Genomic DNA, 20979 nt, shown 5'->3' with positions numbered 1-20979 from the left:
ATGGTCGGTATCTTTAGTCCGGCACACCGCACGACGAGGCCCCATCTCGCGCCCGCTTTACTAGAGCCCTTTGAGACTCCAGTGTGGAGCAGTTGAGGAGGACAGTCTCCCATGCCTCTCGGGTGGGGGTGGGGGAAGGGGGAAGGTGGGGATTCTGAGTACATGCCCACACCATGTGAAATATATCGCAGATCTCTCCACAGTGCAGGCAGCGCCCATCTGTGTTCGGATCGAAGTGTTTTGCTATGGCAGGACAGAGAAGAGTTCCTGTCTGCAGGCGCCGCAGAGTTCGCTCCTCCGCATTAATCAGCCCCTTGGCAGGTGCCGGGTAGAGACGGTGACTGTCGCAATAATGAATTAGGATTTCGCGGAACCGCAGAAGCGCTTTATGAGCTTCTGAGCCAGGAGGGCTAGGATGAGGAGCCCGGTGTGTGAGCGCTCGGGCAGCCGCATCAGCGGCCTCATTGCCTCGTAGACCCTGGTGGCCAGGAGCCCAGATCACTTTTGTGCGAGTTGAATCGGCGGGAGTGCGTCTTAGAATTTGGGAGGCAAGAGGGGATATTTCGCCTGCAAGATAATGTTCACAGGCCCGGCGGTAGTCTGTGATAACCGTTCTCGATTTTGGATCGGCGGCAGCGAGAGCTATTGCGACTTCCTCCGCTCGTGTTGAATTTGGGGCCCGAAAAGATAGCCCATCAACATTCATTCCTCGGTGGACTACGGCAGCCGTGAAGAATCCGGTGGACGACGGCCCTGTGATGTCCACGTAGTAGACGCCCTCTTTATATCCATATTGCCTCTCAAGCGTGCGAACCCGCGCTTGTCGTCTGCCTTCATGTGAAGCCATGTTCATGTTACGCGGGAGTGGAGCGACCCAGAGCATGCGGCGCCACAGCACCGGGATGTTCTCCGTCCCCTCTGGTATGCATGTGTTTTGGGCGTGTAAGCGGTTTAGCAGGCGGCGCCCAGGAACCGTCTGCGATAGCCGCGTATATTGGTTCACGAGGTGGGCCTCTCGCAACTCCTGATAGGAGTTTACCACTCTCAACGCCTTCAGTTTGGCGTTGGAGGTAGCCACCGGGAGAGACGGCCCTCTTGTGCTCGGCACCGAGGAAGCGCGCTGACTTTCACGCGCAGGGCTCCGCTCTCCGCCGGCGGGCGACTTCGTGGTGGTAACATGTTCCCGTCAGCTCGTCCCGTAGCCCTCGGAGTTTCTCCCCTTGCCTTAACGTGGGCGAACGTTCGCTCGTAACCTTGCTGGTGAATCGGACGTCCTCGGTTCCTTAGCGTATTTTGTTGCTAGCTGGCGTTATTGTTGTTGTAGCAATAAATGCCTTCTTTGCGTCAGCCAGTGTGTCGTTCCTTTGTTCTCTCAGAGCAAGGCCCGCCGTGGTCGGCGTGCGCTCGGTAGCGTATGCGACCACGGGGTGGGGTCCGGTGGTTTTGAGCTGGGTCAGCCGCGGTTAAACGGGGAGAACGTATTTATCTCCCCAATTAAAACCCCTAAGCATCAGAAACTCTCATACACAACCGCTTTCCATACGATCTGTCATGCTGAGGCCAGATCAAGCGTATTATTTAAGGGTGCGACTATGGACTCACAAAAATATACATTACAGCAAATCATCAGGGCATTCAAGTTAATATGCTTGGTTGTACCACAGTAACAATGCGACAACCCGAACCTCCTGAACAGGCAAGCCACCTTTATATATCTGGAAAGCCTCGTATCGAGAAAGATCAAAGACGTGAGAATAAACCCCTATAAAAACGTAATTGTCACTGATGGCAAAGAGCGGACCGCTAGCTCTAGAAAGTTTGACAGGCATCACCAAAGTTGACAATATCAGCGTACGCCCATTATCCTCCAAGACAGCTGCACTACGTCGACATCGCCATCTGTCACGCCGACCTGTCCATGCTAATCAAGCCGGTGACCGACAAAGTTTAGTAATCCATGTCTTCGCCTCGGCAGGTCTGAATGCATCAAGCTGACTCACGGGTGACTACACCAGCCTACGTGAAGGTTGGGCACTTTCGACAACCTGTTCGACCTTTCGTCCCGAAGCCGCTACAGTGCAGGAGATGCATGAGGATCGGTCACGTGGGCAGCGTCTGTAACAACTCCCTCGTGTGCCCGAGATGCTCCGAGCCACACAGCGGCGACATTCGCCGAGGAACTTCCTTGAAGCGCGCCAGCTGCCATGGCCCTCACGACTGCTCGTCGAAAGACTGCCCGCGTCTCAAGACTGAATGTGCAGTACAAAAGCAAGTAATGCGAGACTATTCTACGCGCAGAGGGACCGCTGCAAAGGTATGAAGACGTCAATAAAACTTCGGTTGGGCCCTTCGTCGCTACGTTCTATGTTGTGCTCCTTGGGAAGCGTTGGTTTGGTTCGGATTAAGCCGAAATCTTTTATGCTGACAATGGGTGTGGCACTCGTCGTGTGAGACCAAGGCTCGCGGACCCGAGGCCTTCAGAGAAGGCGAAAAAAAAAACAGAAAAAAAGCAACTTGTGACATGGCTCTCTTTGACTACAGATGGTTCTCTCATGTTAATGATTGTACCAAACAACGCGCTACCAAACAAGGCGTTCTTTTTCGAAATATCCCTTTCAGGCACGCTGACCACATACGTGGACAGGACATAAACCCAATCATGCTTTCGTATACAAGGTGAACTTCAGCCTTTGAGCTCAGCATCATTGACATTTAGGCCTTGCCTGTAAAGTGTATGGTACCATCTGTCGCAGATACAGCGAAATGTATTGGAAAAAGGAAATAGCAAATTTTTATTCGGGCGAAATGCGAAAGCGGAAGGAAAAAAGTTCGAGAAAACAAAAATATTCCGATATCCTCTGCTTGAGCCTGTGCGCTGCCCGCAGTGCTGTTTCGACAGCTTAAAATCATTAACCCGAGCCTTCATCTTCTGGCTTAACTCTTTGGTGTGATAAGGTTTTATGAGGCAAGCCGCCAAGTTTTAACTAGAAGACAAATTAATAACACACTGATGTGTGGGATGGAGTACTTGGCTTCATATTGTGAGTTAATTTTGCAGCGCCGAATATGGCTATTGGTCAAATGAAATGAAGAGAAATGCTTATCTGAATGTTATAACGTGATGGTGGACGGAACTTTCAGTTTAACCACGCCGACTAAATGTTAGCATTTGCGTTACGAGGACTAAAATGATTTTAGGCTCAAAGAACAAGTTTCATTATTTCACTTGCAATTCTCATCTGCTTGTATCTTCATGGGCATATTTCAGATACAGGCATACCGCAAGCAAAAAACAAACAAACTAAATGGCACGTTTTCCGACACAGTGAGCTTTGCGGAACGCTCAGAGCAAGCAAGGTTGGTTGCCCTCTATTATAATGTAGCTTGGAACGTTCTCAATTACGGAAAAAGCAGATCTGCGTAGTCCAAAAAAAAAAAATCCCAGCTACGTCTAATTTCACTGTGTTCTGGCACTTTGATAGCATTTGCAGCTGCTGATGCCTTTACCGGAAGTAACGTTATTTGCGGTCTGATAACGTCACTTCCCTCCATCCAATGAGCGAATTTTATGATCGACAACGCATTTTGGCCCCTTGGGGTTTCTAAAGGTATCGCTAAAACTTCTCGGTCCCAAAACAAATTTTTCGCTGGTCCCATTTTCTAAAGAAGACAAGAAAAGGAGGATAAGGAAGCTTAAATTCGGCTTTTACACTGCGAAAGCTAAATAACAAAGCGGCGGAAAAACCTAAAATGGAAATATTTGTGGTACCCGTGAGAGCGCTGAGGAGAACGCCGATCACAACAGTTGCGATGGTGGCAAATACGCTGCTCCATAGGTACGACAGGCGGAAGAGAAAGAAGGACTCGTGTGATCTGAAATGGAGAAAACAGTAGCTTCAACAACGCTGGTTCAATAAAGTGAACACCACCCTTCTTGTTGTCGTTGCGAACCACAGAGACGACGTTTTACCAGCTTCTCGCGCCGAACGACCCGCGATAAACGTCAATTTCACGCGCCCAGTTTGCAGAATTTATGAGAACTTGTCTCGTTTACGTCTGCTGACAACGCACATTGCCTGAAGACTGTCGAGATTACCAGGGGTTAGAAACGTCGGCAGCTGGACGAAGGGGATTCCTACAGTCCTCTAAACTCCCAGTAAGTCATTCCCATCTGATTGGCATGGGCATGCTTGGATGCCCTCAAACATTGACGTCCAGTGACAGACGGATAGTTGTGGCGGCATACTTCTTCGCCACATTGCTTGACAATTTGTCATCATAGACAGGAGAACGACATTATCCTGCATTACTGAGACACAAGACACTGGAAGGGAAGTGTTTGTCAACTACAAAATTAGTGCTACATGAAACGCTTAAATAACAGCGTTCTGTGTGACACTAAATAAAAATACATGACAACATTCTTCCAACACGTCGCGCAACACGTCGCGCCACAAGTCGCTTTGTTGTGCGTGCCGTATTTTTATACCGTTAGAACTCGCTTGTTTCTCTCTAAATGAATCCATGTCACTTGCCCAGCTAGCCTTCTTTTCTTAGTTGATTTTTCATGTTATCTTCTATGGCCACTGGCACGCGGCCTAGCCCAGTTGTTTCGAACGCGAGGTGAGGCCAGAGCGCTCTTATCACCAAACGGGGAGGTTTCTGCAATGATCTACATGATTGTCAGTGATTTCGGTGCCTTATCTCGAAAGTTCATTGTCTTTTTCGAACTGAACACGGCGAGGAGCCATGTACAGACTTTTTCAAAACTATACGGTCCAAAGGGATTGCTTCAAAGCCGTATAGTGGGGCCCTTAGTATTGCTAGGCGTCCTCAGCTCGTGAACAGTGAGGACAGGAGTCCCTCTTAACTTCGAGTGAATGTGACCATTGACAAGACAAAACGAACTCTGCTGCAATGACCAGAAGCAAACCCCTTGGGGCGTACATCTTTTACGAAGGTTGTAAAATCTTATTCTGAAGACGCCGAGAGAACTTCCTGCCATGGCCGCCACCGAGTCTCTTTCTGCTTGAGGGCTTACGTTCGCCCAATAAACGGGTTGAATGGTGCTAGAACTGCTAAATCGGCTAGTTGGGTAACAAAGCGCTGGTTGCGCTTTGTGTCCTCTCCTTTCTTGCCTATCGTCGTTGCGCGCTATTCCGTAGCAATGAACGGGCTGATTTTCGCGCCAGCTTAATTGTCTGTCGTCTAGGTTCGTGCCTGTCGTCCCAGCTACGTGGCTACATGCCACCTATACTGCAGTACAGAACGTTTTTACTTCTTTTCTATCTGTATTCAGAATTTTCATAGAACCTATCAGCCATCTCGTTATTGAGACTGCATGCCAGTGTGTATGCCTGCAGCAGCATCAATTTCCAAAAAAATTAAGAGTGATCACGATGACCGCCATCTTCCGATTAGTTGTGAAGAATTAGTCAATGCTGCCATCAATATCTTTAACAGCGAAGAACTCGGCATTATGATCTCTTGTCCCTTGTTTAGCTTAAACAACAGAATGCGTACCCGCCCTTTAGCATAGCGTATGTCTCGTCAGAGGTAACCTGGCTAAGCCTTATTGAATCCAGTTAACGCCTGGGAGCTCCTATCCCAGGCAGCCTCGCTTGTAAACATATAACTCGTCTAGTTGCAGTTTCCAGATGAGGCTCCTTCGGATCTTGAGACTATTAGCATTCCTCTGAGTCGCTGGCCGGACACCCCACCTTGATCAGTTGCTCAGTCTCCTATGTGCTTGGATCAACTCAGCTTCAATGAAAGATTCTCGCTTGAGGCAATGGCCAAGTGCTACACCAGAGTGACTAATTCTGGCAGTCATGAGGAAACACGTTTAGGCCGCCGCGGTGGCTCAGTGGTTATGGTGCTCGGCTGCTGACCCAAAAGACGCGGGTTCGATCCCGGCCGCGGCGGCTAGAATTTCTTTGGAGGAGAAATTCTAGAGGCCCGTGTACTGTGCGATGTCAGTGCACGTTAAAGAACCCCAGGTGGTCGAAATTTCCGGAGCCCTTCACTACGGCGTCTCTCATAGCCTGAGTTGCTTTGGGACGTTAAACCCCATAAACCAAACCAAACCGAAACACGTTTATGCCGTTAACTCATTTAACTGCTTTAGAACGATTGGATGGTGACTAGCAGGCACTCAATGGTATTCGCCCCTATTCACTAGACCAGGGATCACCCCAGGCTCTTTGACGCCATCGACACTTGTTTCAGAGGGCTAACCGTTAAAATTAAGGTTTCCGGCCTAAGCGTGGTCGAACATCGCTGGGAATCGGAAAGTCCGGACCTGCTCCAACATGTTCCCCACTGTGGAAACGTATCCGCAGAGGGTATTAACTTCGGACTTTGTTTCACATCGCGAGATGTTAAAACCCAGGTTTCTGCCCCCCCCCCCCCCCCTCTCCGTAAATAGGCAATAGCGAAAATCTATCATCCGTGGTCGCGTGACCCCTTCGTGCACATGCACGTGCCTCGGACCTTGCGAAACTTCGTAATCAGGTTTAGCACAGTTGTCGCAACAAGCCACACAAAAAATCCTTTAGACGCCTCTCACAAAAACAATCTTCAATGACTTCATGCCACGGCATCTTTTGCGCATGCGCAATATTCAAAGCAGTCAGGATACAGCCTCCAGTGGTGCCGTGGGACATCAGTCTAGTTAATGGAAGGTCATGGATGCAGCCGAGCGTCCTGCTCTGATCTGAACGCTGTACGTGTTCGGGAGGCCAGAGCCAAAAGAGTGCGTGGGTGGAACAGAGGATGAACGCTCTCGGGACATTACCCGCAAACCCACTCCACGACAAGATGTCCATGTCCGCACTAACACATTAGACGCACCATAACTCACTCGTTGTATCTCTGCCGAAACAGAAATAATCGTCACACACTGATGCGTGGCTACAGGACTGAAAATGAAGATTTTGACGGTGAAAGCGCTCAAAAAGATAAGGACGACAGAAAAGGAGATACATATAAAGCGCTTTCTGTCGTCCTTGTCTTTTCGAGCGCTTTCACTGTCAAAATGGAAAACCAACTCGCTCACTCAATTCCATTATTAAAAAGGAACGCAAAAATTCAAAAAGCCCAGCCTGGACCGACTAGCTTTACTCTGCGTTACTGCAGGTGTAATGGCTAGCAAGTTTTTCACAGCTGAAAAATTCATGCGGTATCGTTTTCAAGTTGCACGCCTCCTTCATGTGAGTCGAATATTATTACACGCTCATTGCGGCGTTAAATCTAATATATTCTTCCTACTGATAGTTCCCTACCCTCACTTCATGTACTAAGTCAGTCTGCAGCTTAGGAATACCTGATATTTTACTTATGAAATGGTACTTTTCGATTGCCTCATATTCTTAAGAGCGAGAAGTTTCTTGCTTTGCTGGTTTATGAAACTTCCCTTATGAGAATATTGCTAGGCGCAACGATCTTACGGCGGAGGCGGTGAGAAACCCTTTGTGCTCTGTGCTGATGCAGTCGTACTCCTGTTTCCGGGGCAGTAGTCGAGTGACACCGGCATTCGTGGAGGTTTCCTACCGGTTCGCATCATCATCACCATGTGGCACAGCTGATAGATGACCGTGACAAGTGTCGCCAGGCCAGCACCCTGCAATGGGCAGCACTTATCACACACTCTTGGCGGACTTGCGACACTCAGAATAAGGTTTTCGTATTATATGGAAGGCATTATTGACTACGTCGCATTTAATAACCATCTGGAAACCTGCGACGCTTTTTATGTCTGAATTATGCTACCTTCATTGTTTTCTTATTCGCATGTTCGATGTGAATAAAATTTCACGACTCGTGTGTGTTTGTGTGTGTGTGTGTGTGTGTGTGTGTGTGTGTGTGTGTGTGTGTGTGTGTGTGTGTGTGTGTGTGTGTGTACGTGCGTGCATGCGTGTGCATGTCTGTGTTTTTAGTTTAGTGTAGCGTAGTTTAGTTGAGTGTAACTTAGTTTGATGTAGTTTAGTTTAGTTTATTGTAGTTTAATGTAGTTTAGTTTGTGGGGTTTAACGTCCCAAAGTGACTCAGGCTGAGAGACGCCGTAGTGAAGGGCTCCGGAAATTTCGACCACCTGGGGTTCTTTAACGTGCACTGACACCGCACAGTGCACGGCCTCTAGAATTTCGCCCCCATAGAAATTCGACCACCGCGGCCGGGGTCGAACCCGCGTCTTTACGGTCAGCAGCCGAGCACCATAACCACTGAGCCACCACGGCGGGTTGTGTGTTGTGTGTGTGTGTGTGTGTGTGTGTGTGCGTGTGTGTGTGTGTGTTGTGTGCGTGCGTGTGCGTGTGTGGGCGCGCGTGCGTGTCTGCGCGTGTGCAGCGGACTGCGTGTGTAAAGTGACATCGCCTCTGTCCACGCGCCACTTCCCTATGCAGAATGCTTCGGAAGGAAAGATATTCTCATTTTCCTCGCCTTCCGTTATGTGCATCTATTGGGTGGTGCCACAAACAACCGCATAACAAAGAAAGCGCACTAGCCTTTGAGTGGACGAATGGAAACAGCACTGCAAGGAGGCACAAACCCACGAATGGTCCAGTCAGTCCCGCGTTGACCATCATAAATATCTGTTGAAAAAAGCAATTACTATGCTTTTTTCGGCAGCAGCAAGCAGCAAGCAGGCTCGGTCATCACTGTTAATTAGGGTCCTTACGACCACTTATAGCTTTTATCAGCGGGAAACACTGATCGCGGCATTTTACAGTCTGCCTGAGAAGACGGTTTCAACGAAACCTCTGACATCTAAACTGCTGACATCTAAACACCACAGGCACGAGGAGGATATTATCCTGTAAGGTGCACACACCACTTCATGGGGTAATACCTTGTCCGGCTGCGCCTTGCTGGACAGAATGGTCGTGCAGATTAAAGCTGTGCTTTGTACCTATTGGTGAGCCTCACTACGCCCACTGAAGAGCAAAGGCCTCTCCCATATCACTCCAATTAACCTTGTCCTGTGCCAGCTGCGGCCACCCTGTCGCCGCAGACTTCTTAATCTCATTCGCCCTCCCAAATTTCTGAACCTCCATTACCTGAACCTCCTGAAATACCTGAACCTCCATTCTACGCCGGATACATTCCACCTATCGTCAAACTCAAATTTTTAAGTCTGAGTTGCTGTATGGTTTCAACCGTTACATCCTTAAGTTTATGGAGCACGTTAAATTCATTACAACTAAATGGGAAAAAAACAAAGGCAGTAATTTTCACCCCAAGACAGTCTACATTTACAAAAAGTATCAATTTATCTATTGGTCCCACAGCAATAGAACTTGTTGATACAGTTAAAACTCTTGGTGTATATTTTCATAAACATATGCTCTGGGATGTGCATGTAAATAACGTCGTTTCTCGAATTTCAAGGACTGTGGGTATACTAGCTAAATTCAAAAATTTCTTACCTCCTGCTGTTAAACTTCATATGTTTAATGCGTTATTTATGTCTAATGTGAACTACTGTTTTCTTGTTTGGGGTAACACTACATTTACAAACTTAAATCAAATTCAAATTCTACAAAAGAAAGCCGTTCGACTAATCGCAGGTGTGGAGGCAAATACACAAACCAGAAGCCTTTTCACGAAATTCCAAATACTTTCCATACATAGCCTTTATTATTTCACCTTGGCCAGAAGATATAAGCAAGATCTTCATAGCGAGGAGGCTCTTATTCCGTCCATAGCAAACTTAAAATTAAGAGAAGGCAGGTTGACGTCTCGGTCTCCAGAAATTTGGAAGGTTCCTTTTTTGCGTACAAATTTTAGCCGTCAAATGTTAGAGTATTCCCTTCCATCGTTACTTAACTATCTTCACAGTCATAACATCCATTTAGAAAATATTAGCATGTCAATGTTGAAGACTTTTTTTTCGTCATAATAGAGATGGTACCTTCACTAAAAATTGTATAATGATGATGTATTTTTTTTCCTGCTCTTTATATATGTATTGTGCCTTTGCTATCTTCCGACATTTTTGCGTACAAATTTTAGCCGTCAAATGTTAGAGTATTCCCTTCCATCGTTACTTAACTATCTTCACAGTCATAACATCCATTTAGAAAATATTAGCATGTCAATCTTGAAGACTTTTTTTTCGTCATAATAGAGATGGTACCTTCACTAAAAATTGTATAATGATGATGTATTTTTTTTCCTGCTCTTTATATATGTATTGTGCCTTTGCTATCTTCCGACATGAAAATGCAATATTCTTATTTTGTTATTTTGCTTCAGTTCGTGCAGTGGCTTTGCACATTCATTTTTTTTTGTTTGTAAAGTGTGTCCGGAAAATTAATCACTACGTTGCGCAACCGTTGTATGCCTTGTAAAGAGGGGCTTGAACCTCGTCAAGTGAACTATTTTTCACTTTTGTTCAAGCCCCTACCGCTTTGACGGAAATAAATCATATCATATAAAATCATATCATATCCTATTTGTTTTACTTCCTCATCACAGCCCTTCTTCTGGGACTTATGGATTAAGATGCGTGTGTAAGAAGCGTTTTTTTGCTACTTTTATATTATAGAGAAGGCTTGTGAGGAGCTTCTGGAGAGACCAGTTTTGATATATGCTACTTTTTCAAAGCCACTTTTTGTGGAGGGCAGTCAACTCTCCTTTAAATCTGTTTTAAATTGTGCTCATCGTTCAGTGACGTTGACTGCATACATAAAGGTAAAGATACTTCAGGTTCTTTGGGTTTGCAGTTAAAAGCGTAACTTCGGCATAAGGCTGAACCTCTCTAAGCGGCGGATTGTTTATGAGGTGTCTTTGATGATAGTTACGGCATACTGCAGTTGAAACAGCCGACGTTCATGCGACATACGTTGACGGAGGAGAAAACTTCACTAGACCACTGGAGCGTGATGACAGACCTTAAGTGTACGGTTTTGGCGCCGTACAGTTTAGTCTTGTCTTTCTAAACCGACCATGATGCTCAGTGTACAGTGCTCATAGCTCAGAGTGTGAACCTCAGCAGGTTGGAAGCGTATCAATTCTTAGGCCTCATCAGTTCATATTGCTTCTAGTTCAATGGCACTCGCCTGGGAGCGAAAAATTTGTATGCTTTCGCAGTTTTCATGTTGGTGTAGTCGATGTAAATAACGGTCACTATTTATTGATTTTTCTGCCTGGAGACTGAATTTCTTGTGCACAACGGCATATTAAAAATGCATTGCTATTCCGTCAACTATAAGTTTTCTTCCCTTCAAGCGCGGATATCATAGAAAGAGCATGAATGTTCAGAGCATCTCAACGTTGGGCAATAGTTAAGAAGAGACTCTTTGGCGAAAAGACTTTGTTCGTAAGTACGCATTAATGCGCTCCTTTCTGCGATGTGCTCATAAAGTAGCTAAGATCCGAATAATGGTCCACAGCAATCAATTGTCGGCATCCTTATTTTTTCGTTTGACTGCGAGTCCCGTACTTCGCAACAACGTTTCACTTGTGGCGGGACTGCGGAGAATTCCAGTGCGTGAGCACCTTTGACATTTCATGCCAGAACCTTTAATCTCCTCAGTGGGTCTTGAAATGGCTCTTCTTTGCAGCAGCTTCAAGACTCTGGCAATTTGAAAAAAAAAGAGACAAATTCGGCTATTGAAATTCTCTAGAACCAAGTAAACTTTTCGCCATGATTTTGTTGTAAAACTCTTTGATAAAGTAAAAAAAATGCCTCGAATGGAACATCACTGGTGGGCACAGCAACCCGACACAGCTCTCTGCTGGACACCCTTCATTCAGAAATTTGTTCCGACATATTAACAGCTTTTGGAAAGAAGGAGACATGTTTTAGTGCGAAAGCAATACTAAACAGGTTGAAACCCAACCGAGAATCTTGTGTGAAGCTTCGGAAGAACTCGGGTAACCTCGGGTTAGTTCGGAGGAGCGTCGCTTCAGCTGTAGCCAATGGGAGGAGGGCGTCGCTTCAGCTGTAGCCAATGGGAGCAGGGCGTTGCTTCAGCTGTACCCAATGGGAGGAGGGCGTCACTTCAGCTGTAGCTAGCCGATGGGAGGAGGGCGTCGCTTCAGCTGTAGCCGATGGGAGGAGGGCGTTACTTCAGCTGTAGCCAATGGGAGGAGGGCGTCGCTTCAGCTGTAGCCAATGGGAGGAGGGCGTCGCTTCAGCTGTAGCTTCCGCTGAGTGGAGAGAGGGTGTGAAGATGGAGAGCGAGAAACGCGGTTGCGTGCACATGCAGATCCCAGAAAGAAGAGGCGAAGAATGAACATATGCTTTCGCACGTCTGCTCTAACTACATTAAAACGCTACCACTTTTTTGCCTCGTGTCACGTTCCCGCGCTGTGCACCATTAGTTTTGTTTCAACTTGAGGCCAGACTGGTGGTCTACTGTTTCGACAGTACCTTTCTTGTTTTGAGGCAGAATTCAACATCTAAAATAAAGGGTTATTTAATGCAGGACCATACTTTGAGATTAATAAGTCTGCGTGGAAAGGGCGGCTGCGGGCTGAAACAGCACAGGGTTAATGGTGACGATACTGGACAGGCCTTTGTCCTGCAGTGGGAATAACTGGGGCTGCTGCTGCTGCCGACGATGATGACGACAGAGAAAATTGCAGCGTTTCCTTCCACGTACCACAATGTTACATAGCAAATGAGTGGTAATTGAAAATATGGAATTTTTTGGCGTTGTTTCCTGACATATAGCAATTATTCTTTCGCTCAGGCCTTAATACAAAGCCAGTAAAAGAACGAAAGAGGCGCCTGTATTGCGGGGCACGCACATCTTCGAGCCTGTCTGGTATAGAACGTTGGCGTGTCGAAGAGAGAACTCGAAACCCCGATAACATGTTGATCTTACCCTTGTCACCGAGCCCATGTATACACAGAGTGTGCTATAGATCGTCATTGTCGTCCCCAAGAGTATTGCTGCAAACGGAAGGAGAAACAGCTTTGTGAAAAAAAGAGAATCATTGCGAAAGATGCGCGCTCAAATCTTCTCAGTTTCAGCGAAATTTCAGCCTGCAGCACACTCACCACAGATATGAAACTGGACTAAGCTGTTTTATAATTTTCAGCACAACTAATGAATCCTGGTTCAGCTGGTTGGTTAACAGACTAATTTAAAAACGGAAAGCAGAATTCGATTCGGTGTAAATTTCATACTGAGATGAAGCACGAAGAAAACTCCCGCACGTTGTCATTTATACTTGTGTGTGATTTTATTAGCGACAAGAGAAGAGAAATACATTTCAAAACTATATGACAGCAATAGACTTTACAAGCAAACGTTACTAATAGGCGCACGAAAAGGCTAACAAAAATTTTTTTACACAATATGATAAAGCGATTCCAGAAGGCTTTAATTTATCGGGAACGTTAGTAGTTGATTTCGCTGTGGGATGTGTTATATGCATGAAGCCAAGTTGGTGTGAGCTGGTATTTTCTTTGAAACATTAAACATCTCCGAGCCATTACCGCGCATCAGTATAGTATGGGAATAAAGAGGTAGCAGGCAGTGAAACTATTCATACCACTCATCCTCGTGCAATTCTAAGCAACCAGTATGAATTATTTGTGGAGTCATTAATAATAAAAATGTTTACTTGTGGAAACTGAATTGAAAATCAGGGCCGTAAAAAAGCATTATTTTTCAGCATAAAGTTGTCACGATAGAGCACAAAGGTAACGCCCCTTGAGGAAAATCCGCTAGTGGCTCAAATGCCTCGGCCGCGTGATATGACACTGATATGTAAGAGCATCCTTAGCGTGTATTTTATTTCTCCGCTGCACTCTGAAACATATACGTTGGCACCTGAAATTACGCTTGACGATGTGACTGCAAACACTAGGTGTAGAAATGGGTCTTCACCTGAGAAAGATCATGCAGGGTATCCAATAAAAAAAAGTGACGAAGCGCTGTAGATGCGAGCACTGCGTATATATGCAAGTACGTGGATTTCCCATCTGGTAATTCTCTCAGCTTCAGTTGATCAGGCAGTTATGAATGCATACTGAAAATAATAACTAGAAAAGTATAGACCCTAGCATGATGCGGTTTTCACAAAATGCATGGAACGTGGATATTTTCACCGCAGTCGTGGCCTAGTGGTTTGAGCGCCCGTCTCGGCTGCGGGAGGTGGGTGGTTCGAAACCAACCCACCGCCGGGCACCCACCGGTCAAAAGGGTACAAGCGTCCCCCGGCCTGGCGCTCGGCTTCCTTTAGGGGTGTACGTTTGGGAGAAGTGAAAAAAGACACAAGAATACAGTCGTATATGCGAACGACTGTATTCTTGTGTCCGATAACAACGGGGTGTCATGTAATCTGGCAATATTAATAGAGTTATATCCACTGAGATCAAGTATAGTTTGCTGACGCGACCCATTAATGCAGTCACGTTGTAACTTTAGCGGCGGAGCTTCATTGTCCACCAATATTTTTTTTAGCGTTGATTATCACATCCGGCAATATGGTCCGAGAAAATTTTTTCTCACCCGTGGCACGTGTAATCCATAGAACATGTTGGTCGGCCTTCTTGTAGCGCCGAGAAATCACATCGACGTATAGGATGGCAGCTTGGGAGTTAATCGTAGATGAGACTGTGCTGGAAGAAATATAGGGCAAAATATCGTCACGTGACCGTGAAAACAGACACGGACAATTTGTCGGCAAACAGAAGAGCATGGCTGGCGTTGAACTGAAGCCAACTGTTTATTAGGCGTTGCTCTGCCCACAAAAAAAGAAACAGAAAAAAACTAGCAGGGGTTTAGCGCTGGTTAAACCTTGTAATATGAGCAATCTCTCTGTTGAACGTGGTTACGCATGGTTTGGCGCCGAAGTCGGTACAGCGCGCACCTCATCTATGGCGATACTGAGTGACCGAGTGCCAGCGAAGCAGCTGTTATACTCCGCTTGTCACATGGTGCAGCAGCGGCGAGGTTACGAGCGAGCGCAGCTGCGGCGCCTCTCCGCAGTGTGTCACGGGGTGTGACGTCACTTGCCCTACCTCCGCTCCGCCCGCTCAAGGTCAAACGCACACCAAACTTGACCTTGGGAGTGGCAGAGCGAAAAGTAAAGCTTTCGCTCTAAAATTCGGTAGCGGCGTCAGCAGCTCGGGCACATGACAGTCGATATGAATGAAAATCGCCATCACACCCTGCCACATTCAGTTCAAAGACGGCATCAAAATTTTGAGACATGAAACTTTAGGCAGCGACAAGAATCCAGTGCAAAAGGAAAAATCCGCGCATGACCATGACAGTTCCAGAGCACTCTCCCAAGGTCTCCTCGCGTCTCGCGTACTCGTGGTAAAGTGATGCGGCTACGTTTAGGAAGCGATAAACAACGTACAAGCAAAAACAAGCAAACCGATCGGCGGCGATACAGGCTACAGTAGTGAATGATACCGTCTACTTAGTGCGATTCAACGCAACTATGTAAACATGTGCACAAAGAAAGGAAATAGGATGTGCCGGCTACAGAAAGCAGGACACGCATGGGCATATTATCTTTATCTGGTTCGAGGCTTATTCTGATAGGAAAATTACAGGAATCAAGAAGTCTTTATTGAGTAACGCAAACAAAAGGTATACACAGATATTTGGACCGATAGCCAATGAGGCTAGTCAGCGGTCCAATACAAAATACCTTACGATGTACCGGTGCGAACACACTGAAAATATACATTTTGGAAGCTTAATGGGAATATTATAAAGGTTATTTCAAGGACAACGATATCGTAAAGCTTTCAAGCATGTGATATCTGCTGCAGGTCAAGTACTGGCTGAGCTAGTTTCAAGCACTACAGTAAATTCATACATGAGGAACTATTTCCTGTAATTATAATACGCCCAGCTGTACACATTAGGATGGCTCAGCCGCAGAAAATGCGCAACCTGTGCAGGCAACTAGCCGAATTATTCCGGGTGGTCTTGCACAGCTTCAAATAGCGCCCACCTAGCGCGCTCAGCTATAGGGGTCTTGCCGCCATTTGCTGCGATGGTTATTGACAGGCCATGGAAAGTAGACCTTCGCACTGTTGCCCCATCGTAATGGTTGCTTGACTGTGCCAGTACATGGCGAGCAGCCGCAACGCCGCTCATTGTGCACAGCTCAGAGGGCACTAGACTGGTGAATAGACAGGCGGCTAAATAGATCGGTGTCACCCAGTCTTCGCGCACGTTTAAGTGGGAAGCTCCCAGACACCCTTAGAGCGTGTGGGGGTAGCGGTCTCGGTCTCGAAGGAGATGCCCTCGACTCAGCGTGGCAAACTCAGCGGAGACCAGCTACCAAGTGACAAGAGGTTTTTGGGCGTTCGGTGCCCAGCTTTCGCTGGTCGCAAGCCAGAGAATGGGTCGGAGCCAAAGGTACACAAAACAAAACAAGGTTTATATAGCAAAGAGACGATACAGAGGATTTCACAATCACTAGTACAAACACATACAAAGTGATTAATAAAACAATGCAACTCGTGCAAAGTTAAACTCGAGAGAGAATACAATACAAAGGCAATAGTGCACCTAAAGTGCACTAACACAAGAGAGAGAGGTAAACAAGCAAAACACAATTTGTTCACCGGGCACTGCGGCAGTCCGACGACCAGAGTTCCATGACGATGCCGTCCCGCAGACTGGCGACCGTTGCCTCGTTGGTCCGATGCTGGCCGAGTGGTGTTTTCCCGGGAGTCGAACGGGCGCGCTTCGATGAAGCTTAAACGGCGGTCCGGACTGACTGATAGCTGTCAGCGTCCTTCTTTTATAGGCTCGCTCTCACGTCTGTTTGTTGTATGCGCCAAAGTAGGCGCGCACATACACGCAGTATCTCCCGTGTAGTTTCCCTTCCTTTCTCTCGCCGGCCGCGCGTCCTCATTGGTTAAAGTCAGGAGTCGTTTCGCGAAGGTTCCAGCGTGTTCTAGCGTGGCGCCGTCGTGGCGGCGTCGCCGACGTCCGAGTGCAGAGGAGGGGGACATGTCTTAGCGCACGCAAGGCTTCCCCCTCTTCCCCCGTCAGCCGGAGAAGCAACTCGGATGTTCCAGAAAAATCGGCGTGGATGACTCATAACCTCCGCGCACGCCGTATCGGTGGAGAGAGAGGCACGCGCTCGGCGGAGGCTTTCCCTCTCTCCCGTTGGGCTCGCGCCGGCGAGACGCCGTGCGCGCGGCGGTTTTTCTTTGTTTCTAAAATGCGCCGAATTTTGTGACACTGCCCCTTCCTTTAAGAATATTGTGTAACAATATTCACAAAACACAAAATTCGCGCGCCCATGCATGCGCTCACAAAGTCAGTGGCGAATGCCAAAATACATACATCAATACCTTGATGCTTTCACATACATAACACAGTGCAATAGACAGAGTGCACTCCAAACTTCACAACACTTCAAAGCACGCCGCGTTTCGGCGGTACAATTCGCGCGCACATGCATGCGCTCACAAACTGCATGTGAAAATACATACATGAATACCACGATGTTTTCACATACAAAACTCAATGCCATGTTCACAATACACACACAAAAAAAACGCCGAGATTGGGCATTACATTAACACAACATTGCATATAGGAGGCACACAAGTATGAGGCACGCTTTCGCCTATACTTCCAAGTTTGGCCTACCCAGCGGGCTCGGAGAATTACTGCTTGCTTCAAGCTTGCAGTCGCGCTTTCAATTCCCTTTCGGAAGCGGCAGCGGCTTTTCTTCCTGTCGCGGGTTCGACTCTTTTTCCGCCTTGTGCTGAGGCTTCTCTTCCGAACGCGGTTTTGGCTCCGCTTCCTACTCGTACTCCTGTCTGGTTCTGCGGCCAGTCTTCGAGCCCTTCTTCTTTTCCTCTGGCCAGCGCGTCTGTTGCGAGCAAATTTAACGCCAGTTCGCTTACGACGGCTGCGCTTCAGGTGTTTGCTCTCTTTTCCGTGTGCGCTCTTCTGTTTCCGTTTGCGCCTCCACACTGAGTCCTTGCTGTAGGCTGGGCTCGTTCCTCTGAGCTTCTTTCTGACTTTGCTGCGATGTTCGGGCAGCTCGCTCGCATTCGGCTCGGCTGTCTTCAGCTTAGTTTTCTTCCGATCCATTTTCTTCCTGAATTTTCTCCAGGGTTCCGGCTTTTCGGCTTCACCTGCTTTGGTGGTGTCCGACTCATTTCTCTTACTTTTTACTTCCTTCCGAACTCTGCTTTGGACTGAGCCCGGTTCACTAACGATTGCGTCATCCAAGTTGTTCTCTCGTGATGAAGCCACTGTTTCAGTCGTTTTTTGTTCTTCACTGACTGAACTTTGTCTTCGGTCCAATGTTTTCTTCTTTTTCTTTTTTCTGACTCTTGCTCGAGCGCAGTGCTCGGAGCATGGCTCAGGAGTGATTGGAGAATCGTTCTCACTTATGAATTCTCCTTCGTCAACTCCTTGCTTCAGTTTGTCATATTCAGTGCAGCCATAAACAGACCTTTGCCCAGTCTGTTCGTTTCCTTCCACTGCACATTTTCCTTCGCCAGTGGCAAAAATTTCGTCGCCTTCCTCATACGCACAATTTTCCTCACCTTCCTCATCGGGAAAGCCCTCCTCGCTGTTCGAGGGTTCGCTCGTAACATTTGCCTGGTTTTCACTGAGTGCGCTCTCCTCAGCTATGACTATGTCGGAGCTTTCATTCTCTTTGACATTTGACCGCACTTCCTCACGGTCCCTACTGCCACTCTCAGGTGTGCAGCACTGCGATTTCTCACTGGAGCTCCAACTTTCTTCCTCACCTTCAGGCGAGAGTTCTAAGTTGCACTCTGACTGAAGCGTCAGAATGGCCTTTTTCTCAGTGTCGACTACCTCGGTAGTAGCTACGCATTCAGTTTCCTGAGGAAGCGACACTCCGGTCTGTTCTTCACTCTCAGTGGTTTCAGTCGCAGGAACAGGCTGTTCCACAACCTCACTCTCACTAGTGGAGCTAGTTACAACCTCTTCCGTGGTTGTCAACAAATTAGACTCCTTAGTCTTCCACCCGGCCTCTCCGGGGTAAAGCTCCACTGGATCCCTGACGTTCCTCAAACGCCGCATTTCAGCAAGCTTCCTCTGAAGGATTGCCATTTCTATTTCAAACGCTCTTTCGGCCGCTTCTTCGCGCCTTTTCCGTTCTCTCTCTTCTTCTTCACGTTTCCTTTGCCTCACTTTTTCAGCCGCTTCTCTAGCGCGCTGTCTTTCTTTCTCTCTCTCTTCTCGAGCCCTCTCTCTTTCCAGGTCCACAAATTCTCGAAGTTCGGCTCCGGTCATCCCCATCTGGAGACCGACCTCTACTAGCTCCTTTAGCTCCTTGAAGCTCATTATTGGAGACCGAACTCTACATTATAGGCAATGAATACCTGTACACGGTGAACCTCCCTAACCGCTCCGGCGCGGCACCTCAGATTATCGCTCTGCTGCAAACATTCGTTTACGACCGCTTCGTAAACTCCTTCCGACTCTTTCTCCGTTCTCTGTGCTTGCAGACACCAAACGTCCTGTCGTGGACGCCAGAATATATTGTCACCCAGTCATCGCGCACGTTTAAGTGGGAAGCTCCCAGACACCCTTAGAGCGTGGGGGGGTAGCGGTCTCGGTCTCGAAGGAGATGCCCTCGACTCAGCGTGGCAAACTCAGCGGAGACCAGCTACCAAGTGACAAGAGGTTTTTGGGCGTTCGGTGCCCAGCTTTCGCTGGTCGCAAGCCAGAGAATGTGTCGGAGCCAAAGGTACACAAAACAAAACAAGGTTTATATAGCAAAGAGACGATACAGAGGATTTCACAATCACTAGTACAAACACATACAAAGTGATTAATAAAACAATGCAACTCGTGCAAAGTTAAACTCGAGAGAGAATACAATACAAAGGCAATATTGCACCTAAAGTGCACTAACACAAGAGAGAGAGGTAAACAAGCAAAACACAATTTGTTCACCGGGCACTGCGGCAGTCCGACGACCAGAGTTCCATGACGATGCCGTCCCGCAGACTGGCGACCGTTGCCTCGTTGGTCCGATGCTGGCCGAGTGGTGTTTTCCCGGGAGTCGAACGGGCGCGCTTCGATGAAGCTTAAACGGCGGTCCGGACTGACTGATAGCTGTTAGCGTCCTTCTTTTATAGGCTCGCTCTCACGTCTGTTTGTTGTATGCGCCAAAGTAGGCGCGCACATACACGCAGTATCTCCCGTGTAGTTTCCCTTCCTTTCTCTCGCCGGCCGCGCGCCCTCATTGGTTAAAGTCAGGAGTCGTTTCGCGAAGGTTCCAGCGTGTTCTAGCGTGGCGCCGTCGTGGCGGCGTCGCCGACGTCCGAGTGCAGAGGAGGGGGACATGTCTTAGCGCACGCAAGGCTTCCCCCTCTTCCCCCCGTCAGCCGGAGAAGCAACTCGGATGTTCCAGAAAAATCGGCGTGGATGACTCATAACCTCCGCGCACGCCGTATCGGTGGAGAGAGAGGCACGCGCTCGGCGGGGGCTTTCCCTCTCTCCCGTTGGGCTCGCGCCGGCCAGACGCCGTGCGCGCGGCGGTTTTTCTTTCTTTGTTTCTAAAATGCGCCGAATTTTGTGACAATCGGTAGAGAGATATATCGACCTTATGGCAACCGCTTTGAATCAGGGCAGTAGCGAGTGCCACCTTGCTCAGTAAATTAAAATTCGAGACTCTTACAAGTATGGATCAATGGATGTTAGGGGGCGACCACTTTTAAACGGGGTGGTGGCATTCGCCGCGAAGCTCGGTACTTGTATTCCTTTGTATTTTTTGAAGCAATCTGTCAGACTTTACGGTGTTGCTATAAATTTGCTTTTTTTCTTTAAATACAAAGTTTAATAAGTTTTAGGTTTGACAAATGGTACAAATTTTTATTCCTTAATTGACTTATGTGATCTCTTCACCGCCGTACTTCTGAGCCACAAATCTACCAATCGCTTTTTGCTAAAGCCTACAATAGATTATTTGATATTACGTATGCTATCTCCTAACCTCAGTGCCTCTGAAAGAATGACTGCGCCCGCATGGACATCTGGATGGATACTG

The 20979-nt window shown here is 47.5% G+C and overlaps 1 protein-coding gene across 1 annotated transcript in view; it reads right to left on the bottom strand.

Annotated features, from left to right (window-relative positions):
• The window catches only part of LOC149360321 (sodium-coupled monocarboxylate transporter 1-like), a 48348-nt gene that overhangs the window by 1959 nt on the left and 25410 nt on the right, over positions 1–20979 (bottom strand). Inside the window, exons 9-13 of the mRNA XM_089569239.1 lie at positions 14469–14578; positions 12834–12901; positions 8505–8591; positions 7449–7621; positions 3770–3873 (exon numbers count right to left, since the gene is read on the bottom strand). Of these exons, the coding sequence (XP_089425365.1) occupies positions 3770–3873; positions 7449–7621; positions 8505–8591; positions 12834–12901; positions 14469–14578 (542 nt within the window). The remainder of the gene's footprint in view (positions 1–3769; positions 3874–7448; positions 7622–8504; positions 8592–12833; positions 12902–14468; positions 14579–20979) is intronic.

The sequence above is a fragment of the Amblyomma mixtum genome, chromosome 2, assembly GCF_055824585.1.
Source record: "Amblyomma mixtum isolate Tamu chromosome 2, ASM5582458v1, whole genome shotgun sequence".
In the NCBI taxonomy this organism is placed as follows: Eukaryota; Metazoa; Arthropoda; class Arachnida; order Ixodida; family Ixodidae; genus Amblyomma; species Amblyomma mixtum.
Note: the sequence above shows the minus strand (reverse complement) of the source record. Positions and strands in the feature narration are given on the sequence as shown.